The sequence below is a fragment of the Notamacropus eugenii genome, chromosome 5 (genome assembly GCF_028372415.1).
Source record: "Notamacropus eugenii isolate mMacEug1 chromosome 5, mMacEug1.pri_v2, whole genome shotgun sequence".
NCBI lineage: Eukaryota > Metazoa > Chordata > Mammalia > Diprotodontia > Macropodidae > Notamacropus > Notamacropus eugenii.
The window spans coordinates 170,261,810-170,288,742 of record NC_092876.1 but is presented as its reverse complement, the minus strand read 5'-3'; the positions used below and the strand labels follow the sequence as shown (position 1 = coordinate 170,288,742).

The 26,933-nt window shown below is 35.2% G+C and overlaps 2 protein-coding genes across 2 annotated transcripts; both read left to right on the top strand.

Annotated features, from left to right (window-relative positions):
- Nucleotides 1-3,867: 3,867 nt before the first annotated feature.
- Nucleotides 3,868-7,944, top strand: LOC140508996 (olfactory receptor 8G50-like). The gene is made up of 2 exons (XM_072616911.1): nt 3,868-3,876; nt 7,021-7,944. Exons 1-2 carry the CDS (start codon nt 3,868-3,870, stop codon nt 7,942-7,944), a joined length of 933 nt encoding a protein of 310 aa, XP_072473012.1.
- Nucleotides 7,945-15,487: 7,543 nt separating this feature from the next.
- LOC140508995 (olfactory receptor 8G50-like) lies at nt 15,488-16,420 on the top strand. The gene has a single exon (XM_072616909.1). It carries the CDS (start codon nt 15,488-15,490, stop codon nt 16,418-16,420), a length of 933 nt encoding a protein of 310 aa, XP_072473010.1.
- Nucleotides 16,421-26,933: the final 10,513 nt, after the last annotated feature.

Below are 26,933 nucleotides of genomic sequence, written 5' to 3'. Positions count from 1 at the left end.
TCTGTTTGACTGATTCTTGATGTCTCATAGAGTCATTAGCTTCTTCTTGTCCAATTCTAATTTTTTAATAGATTGTTTTCTTCAGTTAACATTTTCATTTCCTTTTCCATTTGCCCAATTGTTCCTTTTAAGGAGTTATTTTCTCCAGTTAGGTTTTGTACTTCATTTTCCATTTGTCCAATTTTCCTTTTTAATGAGCTCTCCTCTTCAGTGACTTCTTTTTTGATATATTTGAAATCATTGGCCAGTTTTTCTTCTACTTATCTAATTTGGCTTTAAAAATCCTTCTTGAACTCTTCCAAGAATGCTCTTTGGGCTTCAGACCAGTTTATATTCCCTTCTGAACTTTCAGATGGGAGTACAGTCTCAATGCCGACTTCTTTAGGATTCATGTTTTGGTCCTTGTCCCCACAGAAAGGTTCAATGGTCTTTTCTTTTCTGGTTTGGTTCTTGCTCATGATGATCATCCTTTTCCTGGCTTTTAAACTGGGTCTTTGCTTCTAGGACACAGGGGAGTCTGTCCCATGGGTCTTGTGCTTAAAACTTGGGTCTTTGTGTATTGTGGCCTCCAGTTCTTTCAGCTAGAAGCTAGAATGTTGATGCTGAGCTGGTTGGTGTGCCAAAGCAGAAGCCAGGTGAATTCTTTCTGAGTTTCCCCATAGGTACCCTGGAGCTAGCTGCATTAAGTATGGAGGAGCAGTGGTCTTGCCAAGGGAGGTTTAGTTTCCTGAGCTTGGGCATAGGCAAACTCAGTGGTTGGTGAACCCTGTCTGTGCCAGTGTCTTCCCGATTTCCCTGGCTGTGCTGAAGCATACCTGGGGTTCTGGTGTTAATGATTGTGGGTTTCACCTCCCTGGGGCTCAGGATCTCCTCCCCGTTTGCTGAGGTGGGGTTGTGTGGAACAGCTCTGATCTTGCACTGGTCTCCTTCAGCCACAGCAAGAGTGATCCCTCTTTGTGATTTTCTTAGCCTTATGGGCTACAAAATCCCCTTTAGCTGATCCCACTGTTCAGGATTTTTCCTGGGGAAATATTCTCTGGGTTTTTCAAGGTCACCAAGGGGAGGCAGATATCATTTACTGATCACTCCCCCATCTTGGCTCCAAGAATTTCAAATAGATGACTTACAGATCTTTAATCTGCAGGCTCTTAGTCTCAGAAATGGCTCCTGCAGTTACCTGGGGTTTTGTGGTTCTCTCTTGCTCATTTTCACTGGACTCCCATCCTGAGCTGATATGTTTGAGAATCTGCCATGCTGCTTCTGCTTCAGACAGCCGAGGGCCTCCTGCTTGACTATGCTATGGTGGGGTCCATGCTGGTATAGCCTGTGTGCTATACCTCCAGCCTGAGGCAACACATCCTTCCCATTGACCTTCCAAGCTGTCTTGAGTTGGAAATCTGCCACACTCTGACTCCTATTGCATTTTGCCACTCTAAAATTTGTTCAGATTCTCTTTGTAGATGTATCTGAAGGATTCTGTTTTAGAGCTTAGGTGAGTATTTGCTCTCACTCCACCATCTTGGCTCCATGCCCTCCCCCCATTCTAATTTTTGAGGAATTGTTTTCTTCATTGAGCTTTGTATCTCTTTTCCCATTTAGCCAATTCTAGTTTTTAAGTAGTTCTTTTCTTCTGTGAATTTTTGAGTGTCTTTTGCTAATTGACCAATTCTATTTTTAAAGGCACTTTCTTCAGTACTTTTTGTGTCTTCTCTACCAAAATATTGACTCTTTTTTCATGCTTTTCTTGTGTCACTGTCATTTCTATTCCTATTTTTCCTTTACTTCTTTTACTTACTTTTTGGAAATTTTTTACCTTTTTCTTGACCTGGGATCATATTTTTCTTGGAGGCTTTGGATATAGTAATTCTATCTTTGTTGTCTTCTCCTGGCTATTTATTTGGTCTTCCTTATCACTGTAATAACTTTCTGCAGTCAAAATTTTTTTTGTTATTTACTCATATTCCCAACCTCTTTCTTAACTATGAACTCTTTGCTAAAGTGGGGCTCTGCTTCCAGTGTGAAGCAAGCTTCAGGATTTTTGTATAGATGTTTTCAAAGACAGTTTTGGGGGTCTGTAAGCTTTCAGTTTTTCCAAGGTGGTGTGATCTAAGGACAGGTGTTTTTACTACTCTCCTGGACTGTGCTTCTGTCTGTGAGTGTCCATGAACACTCTTTTCTGCACTGGAATTGTAACAGGGATCCTTGCTCCCCTGCTACTGTTACTCTTGTCTAATGTCTCCTTTCACATGTCAACACTTACTTTGGAATGGTCTTCCTCCTGAGTAGCATGCTTCATTTTACTGCAAGCTATGAGCATAATTAATTTCTAAGTCTCCATAACAAGTAGTGGCTTATACCTACTTGCCAATGCTTATTCTGTTCATATCACCAGTATTATTTTTTCTGCTTTCTGAATGTCCACATTTTAACTAATTTTTGAACCACAGTTCAAATTCAATCTTCTCTACAAAGTTTTCTTTGGATTCTTCAAACTATGTTAAAGTTCTTACACTTTCTAACACTTAAATTAGGACATAATTTTGTGGCATTTTTCTATTTCCCAGATATTTCTTGGTTATTTATTAGCTTTATTTCTTTAACAGGTTTCATTCTTATCTTGGACAGATACCAAATTATATAAGTCTTAATTCTTTTTTGAGTTCATAATTCTATCTAAATAAATATTTCTTTACTCATTACTTAATGTTCATATAGTGATAAATGGGGGGTATAGGAGCAGATGAAATTACATGGAAAGGTCATTTTAATTCATAGGAAGTTCATGAACAAATGATTCACTTTTCATCAGCTTGGAAACATCGCTGTTGTGAATATAGGACTCAGATATTTGCCCCTCACTGTCCTTAACCCAGTCATATCATTTTGAATCAATTAATTACTAGTGGAACTTTCCTCTAAGTAAAGGAATTAAGTTCCCATTTTTTACTTATTGTCTTATTAAACTCCATCACTGAAAAAAATGATAATTACAGCAATGGCTATGACTCAGAATGTTAACACATTCCTCAAAAAGCATAAGGAAAAAGGATAATCAATATATGATATAAATTATATATAGGAAGGTTGCTTGTTCTATACAGGAGAAAATATTCTAACCATGAAAAAATCTCAGGTATCAGCATTGATTCAGTAAGAATTTATAACTTGGTACAATAAGTTGGGATGATGATATTTAAAGTGTCATTAGGTCACATTACATTTATAAAATACTGCTTGATAGGTATTTCGATTTCACCTCTGCATTAGGCATGCTGTGATCAAACAGATAAGATTTTGGTTTCTATTTCCAAAGCAGATGCTTCCCTTGCATCCAGTTACTGTTGCTATAGTGGGCACCATTATAATTATCATTTGGCTCCATCAATGGAACATTTAATGGGACCTTCAGATTTTTTTGAACTCACCAGGGCTTCTGGGCAAGTCCATCTCAGAGTACTCATACATCTAAGAACAGAAAAAAACAAACATAAAAGGTCAAAGGCCACTATGGACCCTGTGCACAAGCCAGTCTAATTGAATCCACACATCACATGGGGTGTGGCAGCAGAGTCAGCATGATATTAGTGTAGAGAAGAGCCATCCATCTGGATCCCTCCTTGTAATCTCATTACCTAGAGAGATACAATCAAGAAGTCTCAGAACAAAGTTACCTCTACTTTTAAAAGATCATCAACTCTTCCAGTTCAACAGCCATTTAGGAGGTTCTTTGTCACCTCTTATTATAAGGTTGTGTAAATGTCCAGAATTAAACATCTCTTACCTTCAATGTAATATCTAGAAACAAGCAGTTACAACCTGCTCATGCTCTGTACAACCCAGCAGAAATGGTCAATATGAGTGTACAGAATGGTCCTTGTTCCTGCTACAAATACAAAATTTGCAGCTTATTCCCTGTCTTTCTCCCATATCTCTGGCTATAACCAGGTCACATGCTTAGAAAGGGTGTATTCTTTGACCATTATAAAAAAAATGTTTTTAAAGTTTTTTTTTCAGATTTTTCCCTTAACTTTTTTTTCTGTAGCTACTTGATGATATAGAGGACAGTCAAAAATTCAATAACATTTTATTCTTTTATCTTCATAGTGGTATTTTCTGTTCTCAAGTGTTTCCTTCCTTTTTCCAAGTAATTACAAATAAATATTACAGATCAGAGGATTTTAGGATCATGGCTATGGAAGTGAAAGAAAGTTTTTCAGAGCTCTCTAATCCAATTTCTATTTTATTGCAGATGAGTAATAGGAAGTCCAGAGGGGTTAAGGGACTTGTCTAAAGTTATAAATATATTGTCAGGTATGCAGCTGGAATCCAGGTCTTCTGAAGACTTCACTGAGCACTAGAAAGTGCCAGATTCCTTGAAGTTTCAGGGTCACTTGTTTAAAAAAAATTATACCTTTCTATATCATTCAATCACAGAATTTTAACTTTTAATTATAATTTGATTTAAGTACTTTAAAAATTAATATACCAAACACAATTGACAGCATGATGCAATGGATAGGGTGCTGGTCTCAGAGTCTGGAATCTTGAGTTCAAGTTATGACTCCAACATAAACTGGGCTGTTTGTTCTTGGGCAAATTACTTAACCTCTCAGTGTATCAGAAATTCCCTAAATTTAGAATGAATGAGTACACACACATATCTGTGTGTATGTGTGTGTGTGTGTATAGTAATAGTCCTTATTCTTGAAGAAGCTACATTCAAATCAGAGAGAAAAGATATATGGGGGATTAGTACCCAGGGAGGAGAATTTTGTCTTAGTAAATAACAGTGATGGTGAGTGGAGTTAGAGGGTTGAAATGATCCACCCTTTACTGAAGCAATGATAACATCTATTGATTTATTTTTGCAGAAAAAGATGTAGAAAGCAGGGTTTAGGGAAATGTCCATGGGCACAATGGCTTGGTAGGAAGATGGTACTACTTGATATTAGGAGTCAGCTAAATGTAGTGAACTGTCATCAATCAACATAGACCCAAGGTTGGAGCTTTAAGTCCAGTTAGGAGGAGCCATGTCAAGAGGGGTAGCTCTGTATGGCAGAGGCATTATAATCAAAATGAAATTAGGATCACTAAAATATTCAAAAAGACCTCTTTGGGCTGTATATTGACTTAAAAAACTACATGGTAGCATCTTTATATTCCATTATATTTTTCTTGATTTTGAAAAATATTGTCCAATTACATTTAATCAGGTTCCTGTGCGCTAGGAAGTGTTGCAGTTTTATATATGGCACTTCTGCTCTAAGGCATAGCAAGAAAATGGGAAGCTGGGTGTTTAAAGTTGGTTCTGTGTAATGGGCTCTCCATTTAGTGAGGCACAGGGTCATGAACTGGAGGTCCAGTTGGGAACATTACAGAGCAAGTTCTTTATTGTAAGATAAAAGCTGTTATCCTACTTAGAAATTCTCATGCCAATGAAATCATAGATATAGTAAAGAAAATTCTGAACACTGTGAGCAAATGAGCATATAAATGAATGCTTTATTTATTGAAATTAAAACTGACTTTAAATTTGTAAAAAGAGCTTAATTAAAATTTTATTGAAAAGGTTTTCATTTTCCTCAGTTTCACTTTTCCTCAAAAAAAGAAAATTGGGATTTTTAAAATTATCATCATTTGCAAATTTGCAAAAGTATTATATATCTGGGAGCCAGATAGTTATAAACTCAGTCTGGTATCTGTTCTGTGTGGTTCTCACTTCCAGAACTTCAGAGATTATGAGAAAAAGACTAATCCATAAAGAAAACTACTAAATAGCCAAGTTGCTAATAGAGGTCCCTGTTTAGGGGAGAGCTGTTGGGTGTTGGGAGGAAGGGTGACGGTGGAACAAAATGAAAACAACAATGATTTATTCCCTGAAGAGCCTGCATCCCTGAAGAGATAAAACATTGAGCAAACTCTATGAGTTTCTAATAAGGTCCCTAGAAACAATCTATAAATCAAAAACTCTAATATGCCATCAACCCACAGCTCCAGTGAGGTTGAGGGACAATATGTTGCATCCTAAAGTTAGAGAAAACCATTGAGTTAAAGTAAAACTAAAAATTTCATTTCTTGGAAGTCCTAGGGCAGTTAAGAAATTGAGGACCATCCTTGTATTTCAACAGAACAAAAGGAAGCAAAAGGGTGTATGAAGATTACCATTACTGACTTCATTGCCACGTATTGCAAAGATTCTTTCAATGAAGTTCCAGCAGTGGAGGGTGAGTGTCTTAACTTAATTGCCCTTATCCCTGACCAAACTCTCCTATATGGGATCCCAGTTCTTGATGAAATCTCACTTGTTTATCTTTATTGGCTCATTAATAAACCAAGTAGCGTAGATCTAGAATTGCATCTGTGGGGAAGAAAGAAATATCAGGGAAAGTGGGAATCATAGAGGCTTCAATCCCCTAGGTCACTGGATAACAGCTTCAACAGAGGCTTTTGTGTTTTCATTGAATGACTTTGGACATCAATTGACTCTCTTCAAGAATCTGTTTTCTTTTCTTTGAAAAAGTAACTGAAGCCATGGTTCCCATCCTAATAGAAACCAGTCATCTTTAATGTTCAACAGAGATTGCTTCTGTATAGTTTCAGAAATCTGAACAATAAGTTTTATTGTCCCAATTGTCCCAATGAATGGACAAATATAGAGATAGAAGTCATTCCTTTCTTTTGTCCCTGACCTCTCATTGTTGTCAGTGGATTCAACTATCAATAATATGTGTTTTTTCCTTTGGGTAGAACAAGGAAGATTTGAGTATGTCTCTTTTCCAGTACTTCTGTTCACATATCCTATCACAGTAATAATAAGATATGCTCATAATGATGCTGAAACTCTCACATAGTGACCAGTGATAGGGGCGATAGGCCCCCAAGACCCAAACAGTCCAGATTCCAGGATTTAGAGTGATTCATTCTGTATACACCTCCTTTATGTGTGGAGGAAGGGAGGGGTAAAATCCTCTTCAATGTGCTACTTCTTTTTCAATCTCACAGGTCCAACATCAAGAGAAGGAAAATCACTCTGAAGTGACTGAGTTTATTATTGAAGGCTTAACAGACCAACCAGAGCTCCAGGTTCCACTTTTCTTCATGTTCCTAGGGATCTACTTGGTCACCATGGTAGGGAACCTGGGAATGATCATCTTAATTGGTCTCAGTTCCCATCTTCACACTCCCATGTACTATTTCCTCAGTTGTCTATCCTTCACTGATGTCTGTCAATCCACTGTCATAACCCCCAAAATGCTTGTGAATTTTGTGTCAAAGAAGAACATCATCTCTTACCCTGAGTGCATTGCTCAGCTCTATTTTTTCATCATTTTTATAATTGCTGAATGCTATATGTTGGCAGTGATGGCATATGACCGCTATGTTGCCATCTGTAGCCCTCTACTATATAATGTCATTATGTCTTATCAATTGTGCTCTTGGTTGGTATGTGGGGTGGGTACAATGGCTGTGGTTGGTTCCACAGTTCACACAGGCTGCATGCTTAGAGTTTATTTTTGCAAAGACAATATTGTCAATAATTTCTTTTGTGATGTTCTTCCCCTCTTGAAGCTTTCCTGCTCCAGTACTTACATCAATGAGGTAGTGCTTCTAGCTTTTTGTTCATTTAATGTTTTCGTCCCAACCTTAATTATTCTTAGCTCTTATATTTTCATCCTCATAAGCATTCTTCGCATCCAATCCACTGCAGGCAGGTCTAAAGCCTTCAGCACTTGCAGCTCCCATATGATGGCTGTTTCCTTATTCTTTGGATCAACTGCATTCATGTATCTGCAGCCTTCTACCAACTCCATGGACCAGCGGAAAGTGTCCTCAGTGTTTTATACCATAGTGATCCCCATGCTGAATCCCCTGATCTACAGCCTCAGGAATAAAGATGTCAAGATTGCACTGAAGAAAATTCTAGAGAAAAGAGTATTCTCATGAACAGTGGGTCACTAGTGATTGACTTATAGGCTTTGCTGGTTCTGTTTTCCTTTTAAAGGGCTGGATCATATTGTCTTCTCAAGTGACAGGATCTACTCACATGCCCTTCCTCACAACCCCTCTCCTCTATCTCCCCAACCGCTTGTTTCCCTTCTTATGCAAGCAAACTCTTGTGGTTGAATCACAATTAGAAGCTCTAATGATGAATAATAATGTCATGTATTAAAGAGATGAATTACTGGAATTTTAGGATCAAAGAGCAAGGTAACTGTGAAGCCACCCCATGAGTATATAATTTTCCTTTGTTTTAAGCAGTTGCTTGTCTGGATTTTTATGACAGCTATATGGCAGAAATGGATAACATTTTAGTTTATAATAATTTTACAAATATCTCATTTTATTCTGTCAGCAACTTTGGAGGTAGATACTACTATTATTCCCATTTTACAAATGAGGTAACTGAGGCACACAGTGGTTATGACTTCCTAAGGGTGACAGAACTTGTAAGTGTTGAGTTGGATTTGAACTCATCTTCTTGACTCAATGACTAATGTTCTATTGGATATACCACTAATCTGTCTCCTAATCCAAACCCCTCATTTTACAAATGAAGAAGTTTAGGCCCTGATTCTTGAGCTACTTTTTTCTCTTATACTACAATGCTGACTAGAGTCTTGTTGTGTGAAGAGCTGCATGTTATGGTGGCTTATGAAGTGTGACCACTGAAGTTGGCTCCCCACTGTAGAAATTCTGTGCTGAGAAAGGATTGTCTCTGGACATCACACAGAGGGCACCCTAATGTTGGAATCTCCGTTATCATTTTTTTGAAAGTATTAGAGAATTATGGACAGAGTAGTAGCATAAACTTTATTTTTTTGTTAAATTATTTTATTTGCTTTCAGTGTTCTGCAATCACTTCCTTATCAATCCCTGTTCTTCCCTCCTCCTTCTCCACTCCCTCCCTGAGATGACATACAATTTTATACAGGTTCTACACATACATTCCTATCAAATACATTTTCACCTTGGTCATGTTACATAGAAGAATTAAAATGAATGGGAAAAATCATAAAACAAAACATAACATTATGCAAAAGAAAATCTTCTGCTTCATTCTGCAAACAAATTCCATAATTCTTTCTCTGGGTGTGGAAGGCATTTTGCCTCAAGAGTCCACTGGGAATTTTTTAAGTCCTTGCATTGCAATGAAGTTCTATGTCTACCAGAAAATTTCCTCACACATTGTATTGTTGCTGTGTACAAAGTTCTCCTGATTCTGCTCCTTTCACTCAGCATCAGTTCATATAAGTTTTTCCAGGCCTCTCTGAAGTCTTCCTGCTCATCATTCCTTATAGCACAATAGTACTCCATTACGTTCATATACCATGATTTATTCAGCCATTCCCCAATTGATGGGTATCAGCTTGATTTCCAGTTTCTGGCCACCACAAAGAAAGGTGCTATAAATATTTTTATACATGGAGGACCCTTTCCCATTTTTATGATCTCTTGAGGATACAGTCCTAGAAGTGGTATTCATAAACTTTGTTTTTAAAAAAAGCCTCAGACACAGGAATTTGAAAAGCTTTATTTTAAATGCTGGTCATATTAAGACTTTAAAAAAAAAACTTACTAACTCTCTGGGATTACCAAAAAATGAGCTCCACTATTTTGGAAATCTAAAGAATAGGAAAAGAAAAGCATCTCTTCTCTCTACATGCAGCAACTATGGAGGCAGACTTTTTCCAGGCCCAATCGTGAAATCAATTTTCACTAAACCTTACTGTTTTCTAAGACTTTTGATTCTTAATATTTCTAATATGTTTGAGTTCTTCTAGATTATCCCTTTCTACCTACTTCATGACTGTACTGTCTCAAACCTCTTATAGTTGTGCATTACACAATTTGTTGTTTCAGTTAAGGTGAAGTAATACAACTTATTTTGAGATCTTCATTGTATATGCATACAATGGACTATTATTTTGCTGCAAGAAATGAGGAAATAGATGATTTCAAAGAGACATAGAAAACCTGGTACAGTGTGATACAAGCAGGATCATATGAAAAATTTGCATCATATATCATAAATTTTATAAGATGAATAATTTTGAAAATTTTTTGAACAGATGAAGAATGAAATGTGGCGAACCAGAAGAACAGTGCATACTATCGTAATACCACTGTAAAGGAAACAATTTTTGAGCTATAAGAACTACGATCCAATGATGCAATGACCATCTATGATTTCAGAAAATGAAGAAGAGACATACTATCCATTGCCTGAAAGAGAAGATGAACATTTATATAATACATACATACTCTTACACAAACACATCATATATACACACTATATGAATATATAGTATGTGCATATACATATGTGTATATATAAACACACAAATATATAATGTGTACACATATATTTATATAGAACTAGTTTCTTTTCTGTTTTGTTTTACTTGACAAGACATACTTTTTGCCAGAAATTTGCTTGTCAATTTTCTAGTTAGGTAGATGTGAGAGAAAGAAAAATAGAGTTATGTTCATAAATGATCTAAAAATGTAAAGATGGAGGTACTACAGATGTGAGAATATTGGATGCATTTTCAGATGTAGTCAATATATTGTTAATTTTGCTTAATAATTTTACTTTGCTACAGAGACTTTCACTGAATTAATATAACCCATAAATACTAATAATGTAAAAAAAGCAAAATTCATCATTAAAACTCTCTGTGAGGAAAGATGACAGAATGTGTTAAGTGGAAGCTAAGAAATGTCAAGACACAGCTTTGAACTTGGGGATTCTTCAGGGACTTAAGACAATGTAGCATTCTGGAGACTTTTGACCACTTGACAAACAAAGAAACATGGTCAGTGATTGAGAACTCCATGGTAATACAGAACTTTCCATCTGTCTTCACCAGATCTCATGAGAGGATTCTGCAGTGAAACAATCAATAGTTTTTTTATAGCACAGGAGGCATGTCTGGCCATGTCTTTCTCCAAGGAGGGTGATTAAGGTATCTTTTTTTTTTTTTTTTTACGGGAGTCATCTACATTTCATCTGTGCATAAGGCTTGTCCTTTTATGGAAGAATTCATTTCTAGAATTGAACTAATTTTATTTAAATTGAATTCTTTAGTAAATGTATCCTTCAATTATAATTCAGGGAGATTGGAATCAATTCCTGGCAAAATTATACAGCACCTGGTTTCAAAAATACTTAAAAAAGGAAATCATGGTCACTATGATCCAAAATATATTGATTTTTTAAAAAGAAAAATGCATGTGAGACACTTTTTTTTTCTTTTGGAAGAAATTTTTAGAAGGGTAAATATGGATATTTTCTAAAATATACAATAATTCACTTTAAGTGAGTCATTTGACATTCTTAGTGGTCTCCATGTGGAAAAGAAACAAAAATGTGGATTAAATGATAGCACAATTAGATGTGTCCAGAAGTGGTAAAAATAACTAGTGAAGTATGATGATTAATGGAATTATGAATATTAGGATTTAGTGAAGTTTTACAGAGATCTATCACTGACCATGTTCCATTCAACATTTTATCAATTACTGATAGGAAAGTATAGATGTCATGCTCATGAAACATAAAGTTGACATAGGACTGGGCTGCATAGATAAAAGGAAAGATGACAGAATCTGCAACCAAAATTATATGGATAGACTACAACAGCAGACAAAATCCAATAAGATGAAATTTACATTTACTTTAGTACAGAGGGTTTGTTTTTTTTAACATGAAGATAGAACTCCATTTACAATACTGCAATCTGTGCTTTTAGTAGCTATTTTACTTTTTCTAAAAATAAGTTTTATTGTTTTTTTCTGTTTCTTAAATCACCATAGTTATCCCAAGTATCCCTCATCCTCTCCCACATAGCCATCTTTTTAATAAATATCACTTTTTTAGAGAGTAAAAAAAAGACACCTTAACTGATTGATGCAATGAAAAAGCCCCCAAACATGTACATATGTAAACCCCATGGATCTCCCATTTCCATGAAGGGGAGTGCTGACTATTCCTCCAGTTATTTAAATTGTTCTTTATTTCTTTAATGAACACTTTGTAATTGAATATATATAAGACTTTGAGAGCTTTGGAAGATGTGTATTTTTTTAGTTAATTGGAAAGGGATTTCCCTTTTTTTTATTTCTTCCTTTCTTTTGATATCATTGCAAAAGAGTGCTATTAATTTTTGAGAATTTATTTTGTGCACTGCAACTTTGCTAAAGCTATAAATTGCCCTGATTAGCTTCATTGTTGATTCCCTAAGACTTTCCAAGTAAACTTCCATATTTCATACAGAAATACTCTTATCTCCTCTTTACTTACATTTACTTCTTTTATTTTTTTTCTCTTTTCTCATTTCTGTTGCTAGAGTTTCCAGAACCATATCAAATGATAGTGGGGATAGCTGCTTGCTTAACTCCCATATCTGTTGGAAAGGATTTTAGAGTATACCCACTGTATGTGAGTCTTGCTTTTTGATTCAGATACATGCTTTTATTGAATTTTTTTAAAGTCCCTCTATCTTGGAGTAAGTTTGCTAGATTGATTTTTGAGAGTTTTGTTTGAGGTTCTCCTTCAGAACATTTGGCCATTGATTCCTCTTTATTTTTTTCTATATCCTTCAAAATCAATACTTAGGATCGAGGGTACATTTTGGGATTTTATGACTGTCCTCTGCTTGGTACTATGAATTCTATAACAGAATGGTCATTCTTCTCTCTTGCTGTCCATTCCCATACATTTTTTTTAATTTGTTCTAGTTAGAATTTGAAATTTGTATTTATTGTAAATGTAATAGATAAAAGTTCTACACAAAAATTTATATTTAAAATTATTTTATTCCATTTCATTTGATGTGAATTACTTTTGGATCTATTTAATATGCTGCTTATTTCATTTTTGAAATTGACAATATAAATCTTAACAATTTAGATTTAACTAATATGTCAAATTTTGGTTTTGAAAATGTTTTAATTATTTGCCTACTTATAAATTGTTCTGGAGTAGAATATGTTTGTAGGGAAAACTGTCAGTCAGGGACCCAATTTAAAAGCAAAAATGAAAGACTGACTAATTTTTATGGTAATTGGAGCATAATAAATATATCACATAATACATGACAAACATATCATGTCATATATTAGAGTAGGATAAATATGTTCCATCATATTTTGATAGTGAATTAAATCTTAGAAAACATGGCAGCACTTAGTTACATGAATATATACTAGAATATGTATTGATATAGGAGATGTATAAAATTTAGTGAATTAGTTTCATGTGACTGGAGATTATTATTAAAAGTTCAGTATTCAAGGGTTCATGATGACCTAGACTAAAGTGTTTTTCTCTTCTGAAATTATTCTGGCTTCCTCAGATTTTCCCAGAACACTTATCTCCCATGCTTAGAATATACTTCCTCTTCACTTCTACCTTTTGATATCCTTATGTTTCTTTCAAAGCTTAGTTCAAGTGTTGCCTCTCTCACAATACTCTTCCTGGTCACTCTTACATAACTACTCCTCCTTGAAAACATTTTGTATTTGTTGTACTTGTTTTGTATTTACTTACCTAGGCATGCATTATTTTCTCCCAGTAAAATGTACGTTCCTTGAGAGTAGGGATTATTTTCATGTTTGTCTTTGAATGCCCAGTAACCAACCTAATGCAGTGTCTAATGCATCACAGTTGTTTAATAAATACTTGTTGTTGAATATATTTACATTTAATTTATATTTGCATATATGTATTCCTCCTAGTAGAAAATAAGTTTCTTAGGTGAGGAACTGAGTCTGTTTTCATCTGCATCCCCAGCCTTATACATCATGTGTTCTGCATTTTCAAGTGGACCAGATCTATGGTTTCATCAATACAGGGAACTCTAATGAAGAAACTCCCTCTCTCAGTAAAATTGGTACCTGATTTAAAACTTGGAGCTTTAAAGCTTCCCTGGCAGCTTTGAAGGTTAAGTGAATTGGTCAGGATTGTATAGCTAGAATGTCACAGAGGCAGCCTTGAATCCAAGTTTTCCTGACTACAATGATAAATTCTATTGATTACGGCAAAATTCCTCTCATCTTGTTCTTAATATGTGTTTAATATACTCCTATGTATTTCAAATCAATTAAATTCATTTAAGTAGGACCTTTAGGAAGGGAATTGTAAGCATTTGGCCTAGAACTCTGATGTTATCTGAGTCTAACCCAAAACACATCATGGGAGATATGGTAGAGTTGCATTACTGCCCCATTTCCCTATTCCCCAAGGAATTCTGGAAAACAATTGGGTATTAAATGATTTATCAAAGCAAAGGGAGTAGAAAAGTAAATACTTAGGGAGTCTTCCTCACTGAGCTGGATCCCAGATGAAGTCAGTCCCTGGGGAAGCCTCAATCTTTGTTGTTCCTAATGAAGTCACCAAAATCTTCAAAATGAGACTAAAACCCACGTGTAACATCAGCCAGCCCCTCTGTTACAACTAAGAAGCTATGTTTTATCTGTTGCATCTGTGGAGGACCCTATATACAAAGCTATAATTAGGATTAATCATCTCTACCTCAAAACCCTCGGAATTGCTTTTAAATTGATGTCAATGTTTACCTCCACTAAGCAAGAAGATATATGCTTGAGGTGATAATCAGGGGCAAAGTGGATAAAAAGTATAGAAAATACAGTACTGGATGGTGAGTGTTTGACACAGTTTTCATGATCTGTCCTTCCAAAACTCTAGGCATGGTATTATAGAGTTTGGTCAAAAAATACCTTTATATTTTGCTCAATACATCTTTAATTAAGTTGGACTAATTTGGAGTTAGTAAAGCATTTAGGCTGAGAATAATGTATGAAACTGCAGTAGCTCTAATCCTTTAGGATAGTATCATCTATACCAGATGACTCCTTTGTCAAAAGGGATGACTTGTTTGCCAACAGCTGTTTCCCTAAAATACATTGGAAAGCCACAGAACTACACCCCTGACCCCAACAATATTTTTCTGTCTCTAAAACAGAGAGAAGAGCTATAGTTCATACAATGGCAGATATGACTGCCTTTGCAGTCAACAGGATTGTAACTACTAGGTGGTTTGTGCAAAGCTTAATACACATGAAGGAGCTAGAAAAAGATGAATGACTTTCAAGAATTGCTGGTGATTTTTATTCTCTTTATCTTTAAAATGTTTTTTGTTGTATGAGATGATTCTCTGAAAAGGGGAGAAGGGTAGAAAAGAAGCCCCTTTCTCTGAGTGGTGCATTCACTAACCTAACACCACAGTTTTTATTCTTGCGCTCAGAAGGAAAGACAGCAATGGTACTCTCTTGTGTTTGAATGGCCCATAGGACTGTGAGATAGTAAGAGGCACTAGATATAAAAAATAATAGATTGGAAAGAAAAATTAAAGCCTTAATTAATGAGTTTTATCAGTTTTGAGAACCGTCTTTGTCTGCAGGTAATCATCACCATATTCTTTAATGTGTTTTTGCCCTTGTCCTCAGAAATACCATCCAGAAAATGACCACAGGAAATTATTCCACAGTTACTGACTTTATCCTTGCAGGATTAACGGACCAGCCAAAGCTCAAGCTCCTCCTGTTTCTCTTATTCCTATGCATCTATGTGGCGACTGTTGTGGGAAACTTGGGCATGATCACGTTGATTAGGTTAAGTTCCCACCTTCATACCCCCATGTACTATTTACTCAGTTGTTTGTCCTTCATTGATCTTTGTCACTCCACTGTCATAACTCCCAAAATGCTTGTCAACTTTATGTCAGAGAAGAACAACATTTCCTACAATGAGTGCATGACTCAACTCTATTTCTTTATCATTTTTATTGTTTCTGAGTGTCATTTGTTGACAGTGATGGCATATGACCGTTATGTTGCCATCTGTAGCCCTCTGTTGTATAATGTCATCATGTCCTATCAGGTCTGTTCATGGCTATTGGGTGGAGTGAGCATAATAGGCTTGGTTGCTGCCACTGCTCAGACAGGCTGCATACTCAGATCATTTTTCTGCAAAGACAACATCATCAACCATTACTTCTGTGATCTCAATCCTCTCTTAGAGCTTTCCTGCTATAGTACCTATGCCTGTGAAGTGATCATTCTATGCTTTGGTGTAATTAACATCATCTTTCCAATTCTATACATCCTTAGCTCTTACTTCTTTATCATTGCCAGCATCCTACGCATCCAGTCAACTGAAGGAAGGTTTAAAGCCTTCAGCACCTGCAGTTCCCACATCATTGCTGTTTCCATCTTCTATGGTTCTGCAGCATTCATGTACCTACAACCCTCTTCAGTTAGTTCCATGGACCAGGGGAAAGTATCCTCTGTGTTTTATACCATTCTTGTGCCCATGCTGAACCCTTTAATCTATAGCTTGAGGAACAAAGATGTCAAAGTAGCATTAATGAAAATCTTGGAGAAAAAAAAATTCTGATGAAGATTAGAAATGTGAGGGTAACCATACTGGAGATTAGAGAATGCAATGATAATATCTGGAGAGTTGGAGAGTTTGTCCATTGTGAGCATAGTCCTTTTTTTTTATTGTTATCCCCCTCATATCTTTCCATCAACAATTCAATGCATTTCGGAAGAGGAATAATAATGATTGGTCCTACTTATGAGGTGATATCTACATTCTGTGCATTGGGTCTGATAGGCTTTTTGATATTTTCAGAATAAAATTATTGTGCAGCTATACGTGTGCAATATACAATCAAAACCATTTTGTAATCCTATTTTATCAATTCTAGGCTTGTTACAATTTCCAGGCTTTACTTTTACTTTCGGTCCCCAGTTCCCTCTTTCATACCCTGTTGACCAGGAATTTCAATCACCTTGCTATTCTCTTGAGCAGGAATATCTAGCTAACATTAAAAATATTTATAGCCCTGTATTCCCCCAAACCTTATTGAATGTACTTGTGCCCCAGAAGTGGGCATTGAGGCTACGTCTGTCAAGGGTTACATTCTACCATTCATGCTTTTGCTCTTAATCAGGATTAAAAAAAAATCCAAATAATTGTTCATAAGGTTTATTACATCAGGCTTTTTACTACAAGTTTACTAGAGCTAAATACAGATCACATTATGTAGAAATATAATACTCCAACCTACAGCATGTGCAGTGGAGAACAATCATATAGTTCCACTAATTATGTTTCTAGCTTTATGAAGAATGATGGGGACACACACACGCACACACACACACACACATTTTGTCAGTCACCAGACTTCTCTCTCAATAAGCAAGAAAACAGCAGGGGGAAATTTTCTCAGTCACTTGTAACATGAATCTAGCCAGACATAGCTCCTAAAATTACCTTAACACAGCTCCCTTACTGTACAAAATTTGGACAGAAAGACAATGTAGTTCAGAGGAAATACTGCTGGATTTGGAGTCAGAGTAACTGGACTGAATGCCAGCTTGGCCACTTTCCACCAGTATGGCTGTGGACAAGCAACCTCTTTGATTCTGTTTCCTCATCTGTGAAATCAGGTAGGCAACATTTAAATTACATTCCACCTCCAAATATGATCCTAAGTGGGAAGTTTTCCTAGCTGCTATACAGAGTAGAGATAGTTATTGAAAAGAGCGAGTTGTCCTGTGAGATACCCAAATCTCTGTCTCTGTCTCTCTCTCTCTGTCTCTCTCTCTCTGTCTCTCTCTCTCTGTCTCTCTCTCTCTGTCTCTCTCTGTCTCTCTCTGTCTCTCTCTGTCTCTCTCTCTCTCTCTCTCTCTCTCTCTCTCTCTCTCTCTCTCTCTCTCTCTCTCTCTCTCTTTAAAATATCACAAGAAGACTTCTTGCTATACTCATGAGATAAAGAGGCAAAAACAGTCTTTAAAAATGAATGGAAGAAAGATGCATGCCAATTTCATTTTCCTGTTTTCTGAAAGTACTCATTACAAACATTGTTGGAATTCTGACAGTCTGGCTTTTTTTAAATGGAATCTTGGCCTCTCCCTTTATCTTACTGGAAAGGTCTCTAGTTTATATCCATGGCAGAAAATACTGCCCTTTTACTTGTTATATTAAGGAAATATCTATTTTATTAATGTATTTTCTAATTTTTTAAAATGCATAAACAGTATCTTGTCAAAACCTTTTTTTTTGCATCTTTTGACATTAACTTATGATTTGTTCTTATTAATATGGTCAGTTATGTTCACTGAACCAAACCTGATTTCTGGTACAAACCTGGTATAAATCTGACTACACCATAGTTTATAATCTTTGTGCTGAATTGCAATACTCTCTTATTTAAAATTTTAATATACTTGGTTTTCAATTATTAGGAATATTTATCCATTGTTCTCCCCCACTCTCCTTTCTTTCATATTGATATTGAGACTCTATGTTTCAATGGCATATAAATTTTATTTGAAAATCCATTTAGTCCTAGAGGTTTTCCTTTTTCACACTGGGAGTTTATTTGTCATACAGTTGGATGTATTTTCCACTAAAATTGGGTTATCTTTTATTTTTTTTTTTTTTGTTGATCTGGGCATTTTGACTTTTATAATTTTTTCATTTAAATTGTCAATTTTACTGCTTATAATTGGGCAAAATATTTCCTAATTTAAAAAATTTTTCATTAATATGAATTAACCTTTCTCAATTTGATATCAGTAATTCAGTTTTCTTTCTTTTATAAAAAATAAGCTATGTAATGGTTTGTCTATTTTATTGTTTTTAAGATTTTAGTTTTACTTACTAATCTAAAGAATTATTTTCAATAAATAAATATTTTTGATAATTAAATTTTCAATTTAAATATTCATTTTTTTTCATGTTTAAGATTTCTATTTTCGTATTTAATTTGAGAGGGAGATAATTCATTGGCTTCCCAGTTTTTTTAGTTGCATGCTCTTTTTCTTGTGTATTTCCCAGAGTTGCTATGAGGGCAAAATGATATATTACTTCTAAAGTTCTTATTACTCTGCCTTGTACATAGTAGGTTCTATGTAACTGTTGTTATTGTTTTTGTTTTTCCTGAAGAAAGTATTTAGAAGTCTAAATTCCCCCCTAAGAAGTACTTTGGCTGTGTTGTAAAAATTTTGTCATGGTGTGTCATTTTTTTAAATATCTCTGATTAAGTTCTTTATTATTTCTATAATTTGTTTTTACGCAAACCATTTTTTAGGATAACAGTATATAGTTAATTATTTTTTTCTTTGAAAGCCCTTTATTTATTACATTTATTACATTATGGTCTATGGAAGTAATGTTTAATATTTTGACTTTTCTGCTTTTATAAAGATTTTATGTCCTAATGTGTGTGTGTAGTTAATATTTGTACATCTGAGAAATATACACATATACATTTGTGTGTATATACACACAAATATGTGTATGCATGTATATATGCATGTATGTATGTAGAAATAGACATATTTTATATATAAAATATCTATCTTGGTCAAGTCTATGAAGGTAATTAATGAAAAACTCCTAAGGAAGGTGGTCTAGCCATACCAGATCTAAAGCTATATTATAAACCTGCAATCATTGAAAGTTTTTGGTAATGGATAAGAAGTAGAATGGTGGATCAGTGGAATAGGCTAGGTACACAGGACAGAGAAGAAAATAGCTGTAGTAATCTACCATTTGATAAACCCAAAGAGTCCAGTTTCTGGATTAGGAACTCATTATTTGACAGAAACTGCTAGAAAACTGAAAAATAATATGGTAAAAAATGAGGCATAGACCAACATCTCCTACCACATATGGTACATGATTTAGACATAAAAGGTCTTAAACCAATTGGAAAGGAAGGAATAGTTCGCTTGTAAGATCTATGGAGAAGGGAAGAACTTATGACAAAGCAAGAGAGAGAAAACAGCATGAAATGCAAAATGAGTAATTTTGATTACAATAATTTAAAAGATTTTGCACAGACAAAACCAATGCAACCAAGATTAGAAAGAAAGCAGAAAGTTGGGGAAAAAATCTTTATAGCCAGTGTTTCTGATAAAGGACTCATTTCTGAAATATTTAGAGAAATGAGTCAAATTAATAGAATACATGTATTTCCATAATTGATAAATGGTCAAAGGATATTAACATGCATTTTCAGAAGAAAAAGTTAAAGGCATATATACTCATATGAAAAAATCTTCTAAATTACTATTGGTTAGAGAAATGCAAATGAAAACAACTCTGAATTACCACCTCACACCTATCAGATTGACTAATATGACAGCAAAGGAAAACAATGTGGGACAATTGGAACACCAATACATTTTTGGTGAAATTTGAACTGATCAACCATTCTGGAGAACAATTTGGAACTATGCCCAAAGGATTAATCATTTATACCCTTTGATCTTGCTATATCACTACTAGGTTTACATTACAAAAAGATAATAAAACATGGAAAAAGACCCTCATGCAAAAAAAAAAATATTTATGGCAATTTTTTTTTGGTGAAAAGAATTGGAAATTGAGGGAATCCTCATCAGTTAGGGAATGCATGAACAACTTGTGGTATATGAATGTAATGGAATACTATTGTGCTATGAGAAATAATGGGCTAGTGAAGTGCAGAAAAGCCTGGAAAGTCTTACATCAATTGATGCTCAGTGAATTGAATAGAACCAGGAGAACACTGTATACAGTAACAGCAACATTGTGTGATGTTCAACTCTGATAGACTTATCTCCTCTCAGCAATAAAATGATCCAAGACAATTCCAAAAGCCTCATGATAGAAAATGCTATCCACATCCAGAGAAAGAACTATGGAGTCTGAATGGAGTTCAAAGCATACTATTTTCACTTTGTTCTTTTCTTTCTCTTGTTTTTTCCCTTTTGTTCTGATTCTTCTTTCATACCCTGGCTAATGTGGAAATATGTTTACCACGATTGTACATGTATAACCTATGACAGATTGCTTGTTGTCATGGGTATATGGAAATTTAGAACTCAAAATCTTACAAAAATGAATGTTGAAAACTATCTTTATATATAATAGGAAAAAATAAAATACTGTAATGATACTTTAAATTAATAGACCCATATGACCTGCTCAAATTGCATGGAAGCCTAAATCACATGAGTTTGAGTCACATAAAGCCTGTGGTGGGAAGAGTTTGCTGAAGTGGTGGAGCAGGAAGGGTAGAACAGGAAGAGGTGGAGCAAGTACAGAGCTGAAAGGAAGTGAGTCATGAGAGCAGCCAGAGCAAGGAAGGATACAGGTAAACAGGTAGCTGGCTAGCATGAGTGAAAGAGATTGTTTGTAATTTTGTGTAAGAGAGCCTGCTGGTGATTTGTTTAAGTGACCTGGTTTGTAGGAAGCCATGCAGGGGAATGATTTGGAGAAAATGCTGTCCTCTGCATTGTTATTGTTTATAGATTTTGGTTACTATGATGAATTTCGCTTTCTGGTGTCTGAATAAATGCTTTGGTTCTGTCTCCCATATGGAGAGTCTGTTGTATTTCATGATTCAGAAATGTGCTAGAATATTTTGGTTAGATTTATCTAGGTCTGGAAAGAGTAAATTGAGGTATGACTGTTTTCATGGTGCTTTTTCTTCCTATCACACATTGAGCTTTTGCTTTAAAGATCTAAATTTCCTTTAAGTGTCTAAATACTATATACTTAGTTTCATATATATTTAGCATAGGGATTGGTTTATTGTCTATAGGACCATTCAGCAAAGTGTAATTTCCTTGTTTTTGTCTTTTAATTATTTACCTTTTGCTGTTTATTTATCTGATATCATGATTGCTGTCCTCTGCCCTTTTACGTTACCTGAAGCATAATAGATTTTATTGCAGCATCTTATTTTAATTGTGTGAACCATTCTGTTTAAAGTGTGTTTTTCTTGAGACATTTGACAAACAACATATTTTTAGATTCTATTTCCTAATTCATTTCTCTGTTGTCTTTTTTTCTTATAATTAGTTAATCCCATTCATTTTCATAGATAGGGTTTTTTATTGGCATGCTTCCCTTCTTCCCATTCTGCTGTACTTTTTTTTTTTGTTCCCTATTTTCTGCATCCTATTTATAGAGAAAAAGTTAATGAAAGATGAGTGAGCACAGTATGAGTCCTTTGTTTGGTGTGATGTGGTTCTGTTCCCTGCCCTTATCTTTCCTTTTCTTAAGATCAAATCACAGGTTCTCAGCATTCATTTATTTTCTTTTAAATCATCTTCAGAACTTGTCTTTCTTAGAGTTTATTTTGCCTAATACTAATCTCTTTCTTAAAATATCTTCCCTCTTGTTACACCCTTTCATTAATTGCTTTTTTCTCTTCCTTCCTTATAAATTGAAATATATTTCTTCCCCAACTGTTGATGTGCAGTCTTCTGTTGACCAGTCCAGATGAGGATGAGGTTATTGTGTCACCTACTGCTCTACTACTCCTTTTCATTTGAATGGAGCCCTACTGTCATACCAAAATATGGGAAAATATCTTCCCCTTCTCTTTTCCTCTAGTATACTACTTTTTTCTTCCTTTTCTATTATTTTTAGAGACACCAGACACTGAGTCTAATTATGCTTCTTCTATGACCTCTGAAGATCATAATGTTCTGATGCTATATTCCCCCTATTAGAATGAAAACAGTCAATCCTTGTTTTGACTCTTATGCTTTTTCATTAATTTTTAGTGTTTATTTTGACTCCAGCATATATATATATATATATATATATATATATACATATACATACACATATATATGCATATGAATACATACATACATACATATACATATATACACATATACATATATACAGAGAGAGAGAAAGAGAGAGAGAGAGAGAGAGAGAGTAAAGGTCAATTTTCCCACATAGAATTATACTCAGTTTTGTTGGGTAGGTTATTTTTGGATATAAGGCTTTATCTGTTGCCTTTTTGAATATATTATTACAATTTCTTTTCTCCTATAGTGTTGTCACTGAGAAGTCTTGTGTGATGCTGACTATGGCTCATTAGTACTTGAATTCTTTCTGGCTACTGTTGCAGGATACAAAAGGCAAACAGGAAAGAGAAACCAAAGGGGACTTATTAAAGTTGAACTGTTTATGTTCTTACTTAGAAAGATGATATTTGTAACTCATGAGACCTTTTTCAGTATTAGGATAGAAGGAATATGCAAATACATCTGCATACACACATACATATATATATGTACATATATGTATATAAAAATATATGTGTGTATGTGGATGTATATATGTATGTATATGTATATATATTATATATATTTATAGAAAGAAAGTGAGAAAAAGGGGGTCAAAGGATGCAAGATAAGGTGAATATGAAGGAATGATATCTAAAAAAGCAAATTAAGTTGAGAGGAATGTACTAGGAGAAAGACAAAGGGAGAAGTAGAATGTAGTAAATCATCTCATATAAAAGAGGCAAGAAAGAGCTTTCTCAATGTCAGGGAGGAAGGGGAAAATGAAAGGGATAAATGAGCCTTAATTTCATCAGATTTGGCTTCAGGAGGGAATAACACACACACTCAATTCAGTATGAAAGTTTGTCTTACCCTACAGGAAAGTAGAGGGGAGTAGATAGAAGAGGGGGGATAAGAAGACATCGCAGATTGGGAGAAGTGGAAAATACTTTTGAAGCAGGACAGGTCAAAGGAGAGAATAGAATAAATGGAGGACAGCACAGGATAGAGGGAAATATAGTCTTTTACAACATGACTGTTATAGAAGTGTTTTACATGACTACACATGTATAATATACATCATATTGCTTGCCTTCTCAATGAGAGTAGATGGGAGTGGGAAAGAAAATGTAGAACTCAAAGCATTAAAAAGGAATGTTAAAAATTGTTTTTACCTGCCACTAGGAAATAAGATATATAGGCAATGGTATGTAGAAATCTATCTTACACTACAGGAAAATAAAAGGGAAGGGGATAAGAGAGTGGAAAGGGGTGACAGAAGGGAGGGTGGATTAGAAGACAGGATAATCAGAATACATGTTATCCTGGGGTTGGGGGAGGGGGAAGATAGTGAGAAAAATTGAAATTCAAAATTTTATGGAAGTGAATATTGAAAACTGAATATAAATTAAATAAATAAAATATTATCATTTCTCTAACAGAGAAGTTTCTAGGTTTCACTAGACTGCTAAAAGAGTCTATGAGAAAAAAGAGCTAAGAAATCTTGCTTTAGTGCAACATAAAACTTTGTGAGAAATCATTTCCTACATATAACCTACGTCACATTGTGAAAATATCTAAAGTTCCCTTGGCATTATTTTCCTTACCTATAAATTAAGGAGTTGGACTTCAATAGTGCCTTTTAGCCTTAAATCTGTGAATTCTACAATTAATGTATTGATAGATCCTATTTCCAGGAAGAATTCCCTAGAAAATCTTCTGATGCATTTCTTTAGTCATGCTGTGCTAATATCTTTGACAATAAGTTCTAGTAGTGAACTACTAAGTTCTGATGATGTTTTCGTGGGAGTATTTAGTCAAAATAAGAATGTTATCCTTATCCAGAGTCTGAAAAGTAGACTTCTATCCCCTCAAAGTCAAAAAGATTTTATAAATCTGAATGTAAATATAAATTCTGAAAAAGTTCAGTGTAAAAGAGTGAAAAATTTCCCCCAAATGCTGAGATTCCATACTAATAAATATGTACTCAAATTTGAAAGAAAGAAAAAATGAGAGAAGAAATTTTGAAAACTTTGGGAATGAAAGTGAAGTATATTTGGCTCACTGTGGCACAAATCTTTCTATAGAAGCATACCTCAAAAACTAATTCAGTCTCCTTAATATGACTCCCACATATAAGTCACTAGGTACTGATGGAGGACAAAAGCTGAACTGTCACTCATCTCTCCATTTACAAGAGCATGTATTTCTTTTAGGCAATGAAGAAAGCATTTCTTTTTTTATTTTTTTAGAATTATTTTATTTGTTTTCAGTTTTCAACAATCACTTCCATAAGTCTTAAATTTTCTCCCCCTCCTTCCCTGAGACAGCATGCAATCATATGGCTTCTACATATACATTCCTATTAAATACATTTTCATATTAGTCATGTTGCATAAAATGAATTGGAGAAATCATGTGAAAACCAAAACAAAACAAAACATAACACAAGAGAAAATAGTCTCTTCACTCTGTGTTTTATTCCATAGTTCTTTCTCTGCATGTGGATGGCATTTTGCCTTGAGTCCTTTGGGAATATTTTTTAGGTCCCTGGACAGCTGTGAAGGGCTAAGTCTATCAGAAACAGTCCTCGCACACTGTGACTGTTACTGTGTACAATGTTCTCCTAGTTCTGCTCATTTGACTCAGCAACAGTTCATATAAGTCCTTTCAGGCCTCTCTGAAGTCCTCATGTTCATCATTTCTTATAGCACAGTAGTATTCCATTACATTCATAGACCACAACTTATTCAGCAATTCCCCAATTGATGGGCATCCCCTTCAATTTCCAGTTCTCCAGCAAGCATTTCTTAAGTACTTAGTATGTGCCAGGTCTTGTGTTAAGTACTAGATGTGAAGAAGGGAAAAAAAGCAGTCTTTGTTTTCAATTAATTTACTGTGAAAGACAACATGGAAATAACGACACAAGTGTTACATTAGCTTCTATAAATGGAACCTAATCTCCAAAGGGAAGGTACTAGCAGATAAAAGGACTGGCAAATGGCTCAACAAAAGGAATTTAAGCTAAGTCTTGAAAGAATCCAAGGGAACAAAAAGGAAGAATTCAAAAAGAAGAGAATTCTAAGCACTCCAGGGAAATGACAGTCAATGCACAGGCATGGATGGGGAGATGAAGTATCCTGTGTTTGGAATGGTAATTAGGAGAGTATAGTTAGCTCACAGAATTTGTGAAAGTAGTAAAGTATAAGGAGACTAAAAATACTGGAGGGCCCAGGTTGTGAAGAGCTTTAAATGCCAAAAAGAGGACTTTATATTTGATCTTACATGTAATAAGGAGTTGGTGAGTTTTATTCATTAAAGGCATGCAATCATTTTTAGAAAAAGAATCACTTTGACAGCTGAACTGTTGGACTGAAGCATCCCCTTCAGAGAGACTTGAAGCTGAAAATCTAATTAAAAGGTTATTTAAATTGTCCAAATGACAGATGATGGGGAGACAGGTATCTAAGAGACTTCATGAAAGTAAAAACAATAGATTGCACATTATGGATGAGTGAAAAGTTGAGAATAACTTCTGAGCCTAGGTGACCCTAAGCAGAAAAGGAAAAGTGGTTGAATCAATATGAGGGAGTGAAAGAAAGTAGTACAGCCCAGACACCAAACAAACCTCCTCCATAAGTATCTAGGAAACGGACCAAATGAAATTGTGTTTGGTGAAGTTAAAGAAAATTTCAACCCAGAGCATCAAAGGGAGACAGGCAGAGAAGACTTCAGACTCTATGGGCAAAGTCTTGCAAGGAGTACAGTACATGCAGAGCATTCCAGTTCCCAGAAAATTAAAGAAGGCTGAAGCTGAACACCAAATAAAAAACCATCAATCTCTCCAATCCAATAAACATTTCTTAAGCACCTATTATGTGCCAGACATCGCACTCAGCAGTAGAGATACAATTAATAAAATGAGTCCCTGACCTCAAGAAGCTTACAATCTTTTTTTTTTCTTTCAGCTCACACCAAAGAAGGGCCTTGGGGCTGGCTTGGGCTTTATTGATACCACTTTTCTCCAAATAATATAAATGAATAAAATTAAGCTAGTCATGTCCCTTTGGGGGAAGGTGGGAAGGAAAGAAGAGAGTGTCCCATGGTGCTGAGAAACTCCATGGCCCTGTGGCCAGTGACAGTGATCACAGAGCAGTGGCACAGTTCACATTGTTAAGTGCCAGCTGGGTAGAGAACGGCAGCACTCCCAGCCCACAAAGGAAAGGCAGAACTCTGCCAAGAGCCTGCTCCACTTCCTCAGCTCTCCCATGGCTCCCAGAAGCACCTAGTCAGTGGGGGGAGGGCTTAGGGGGACCCAGGTT

Excerpts from the sequence above, each read along its gene's own strand:
- LOC140508995 (XM_072616909.1), top strand. The coding sequence starts at position 15,488 with ATGACCACAGGAAATTATTCCACAGTTACTGACTTTATCCTTGCAGGA.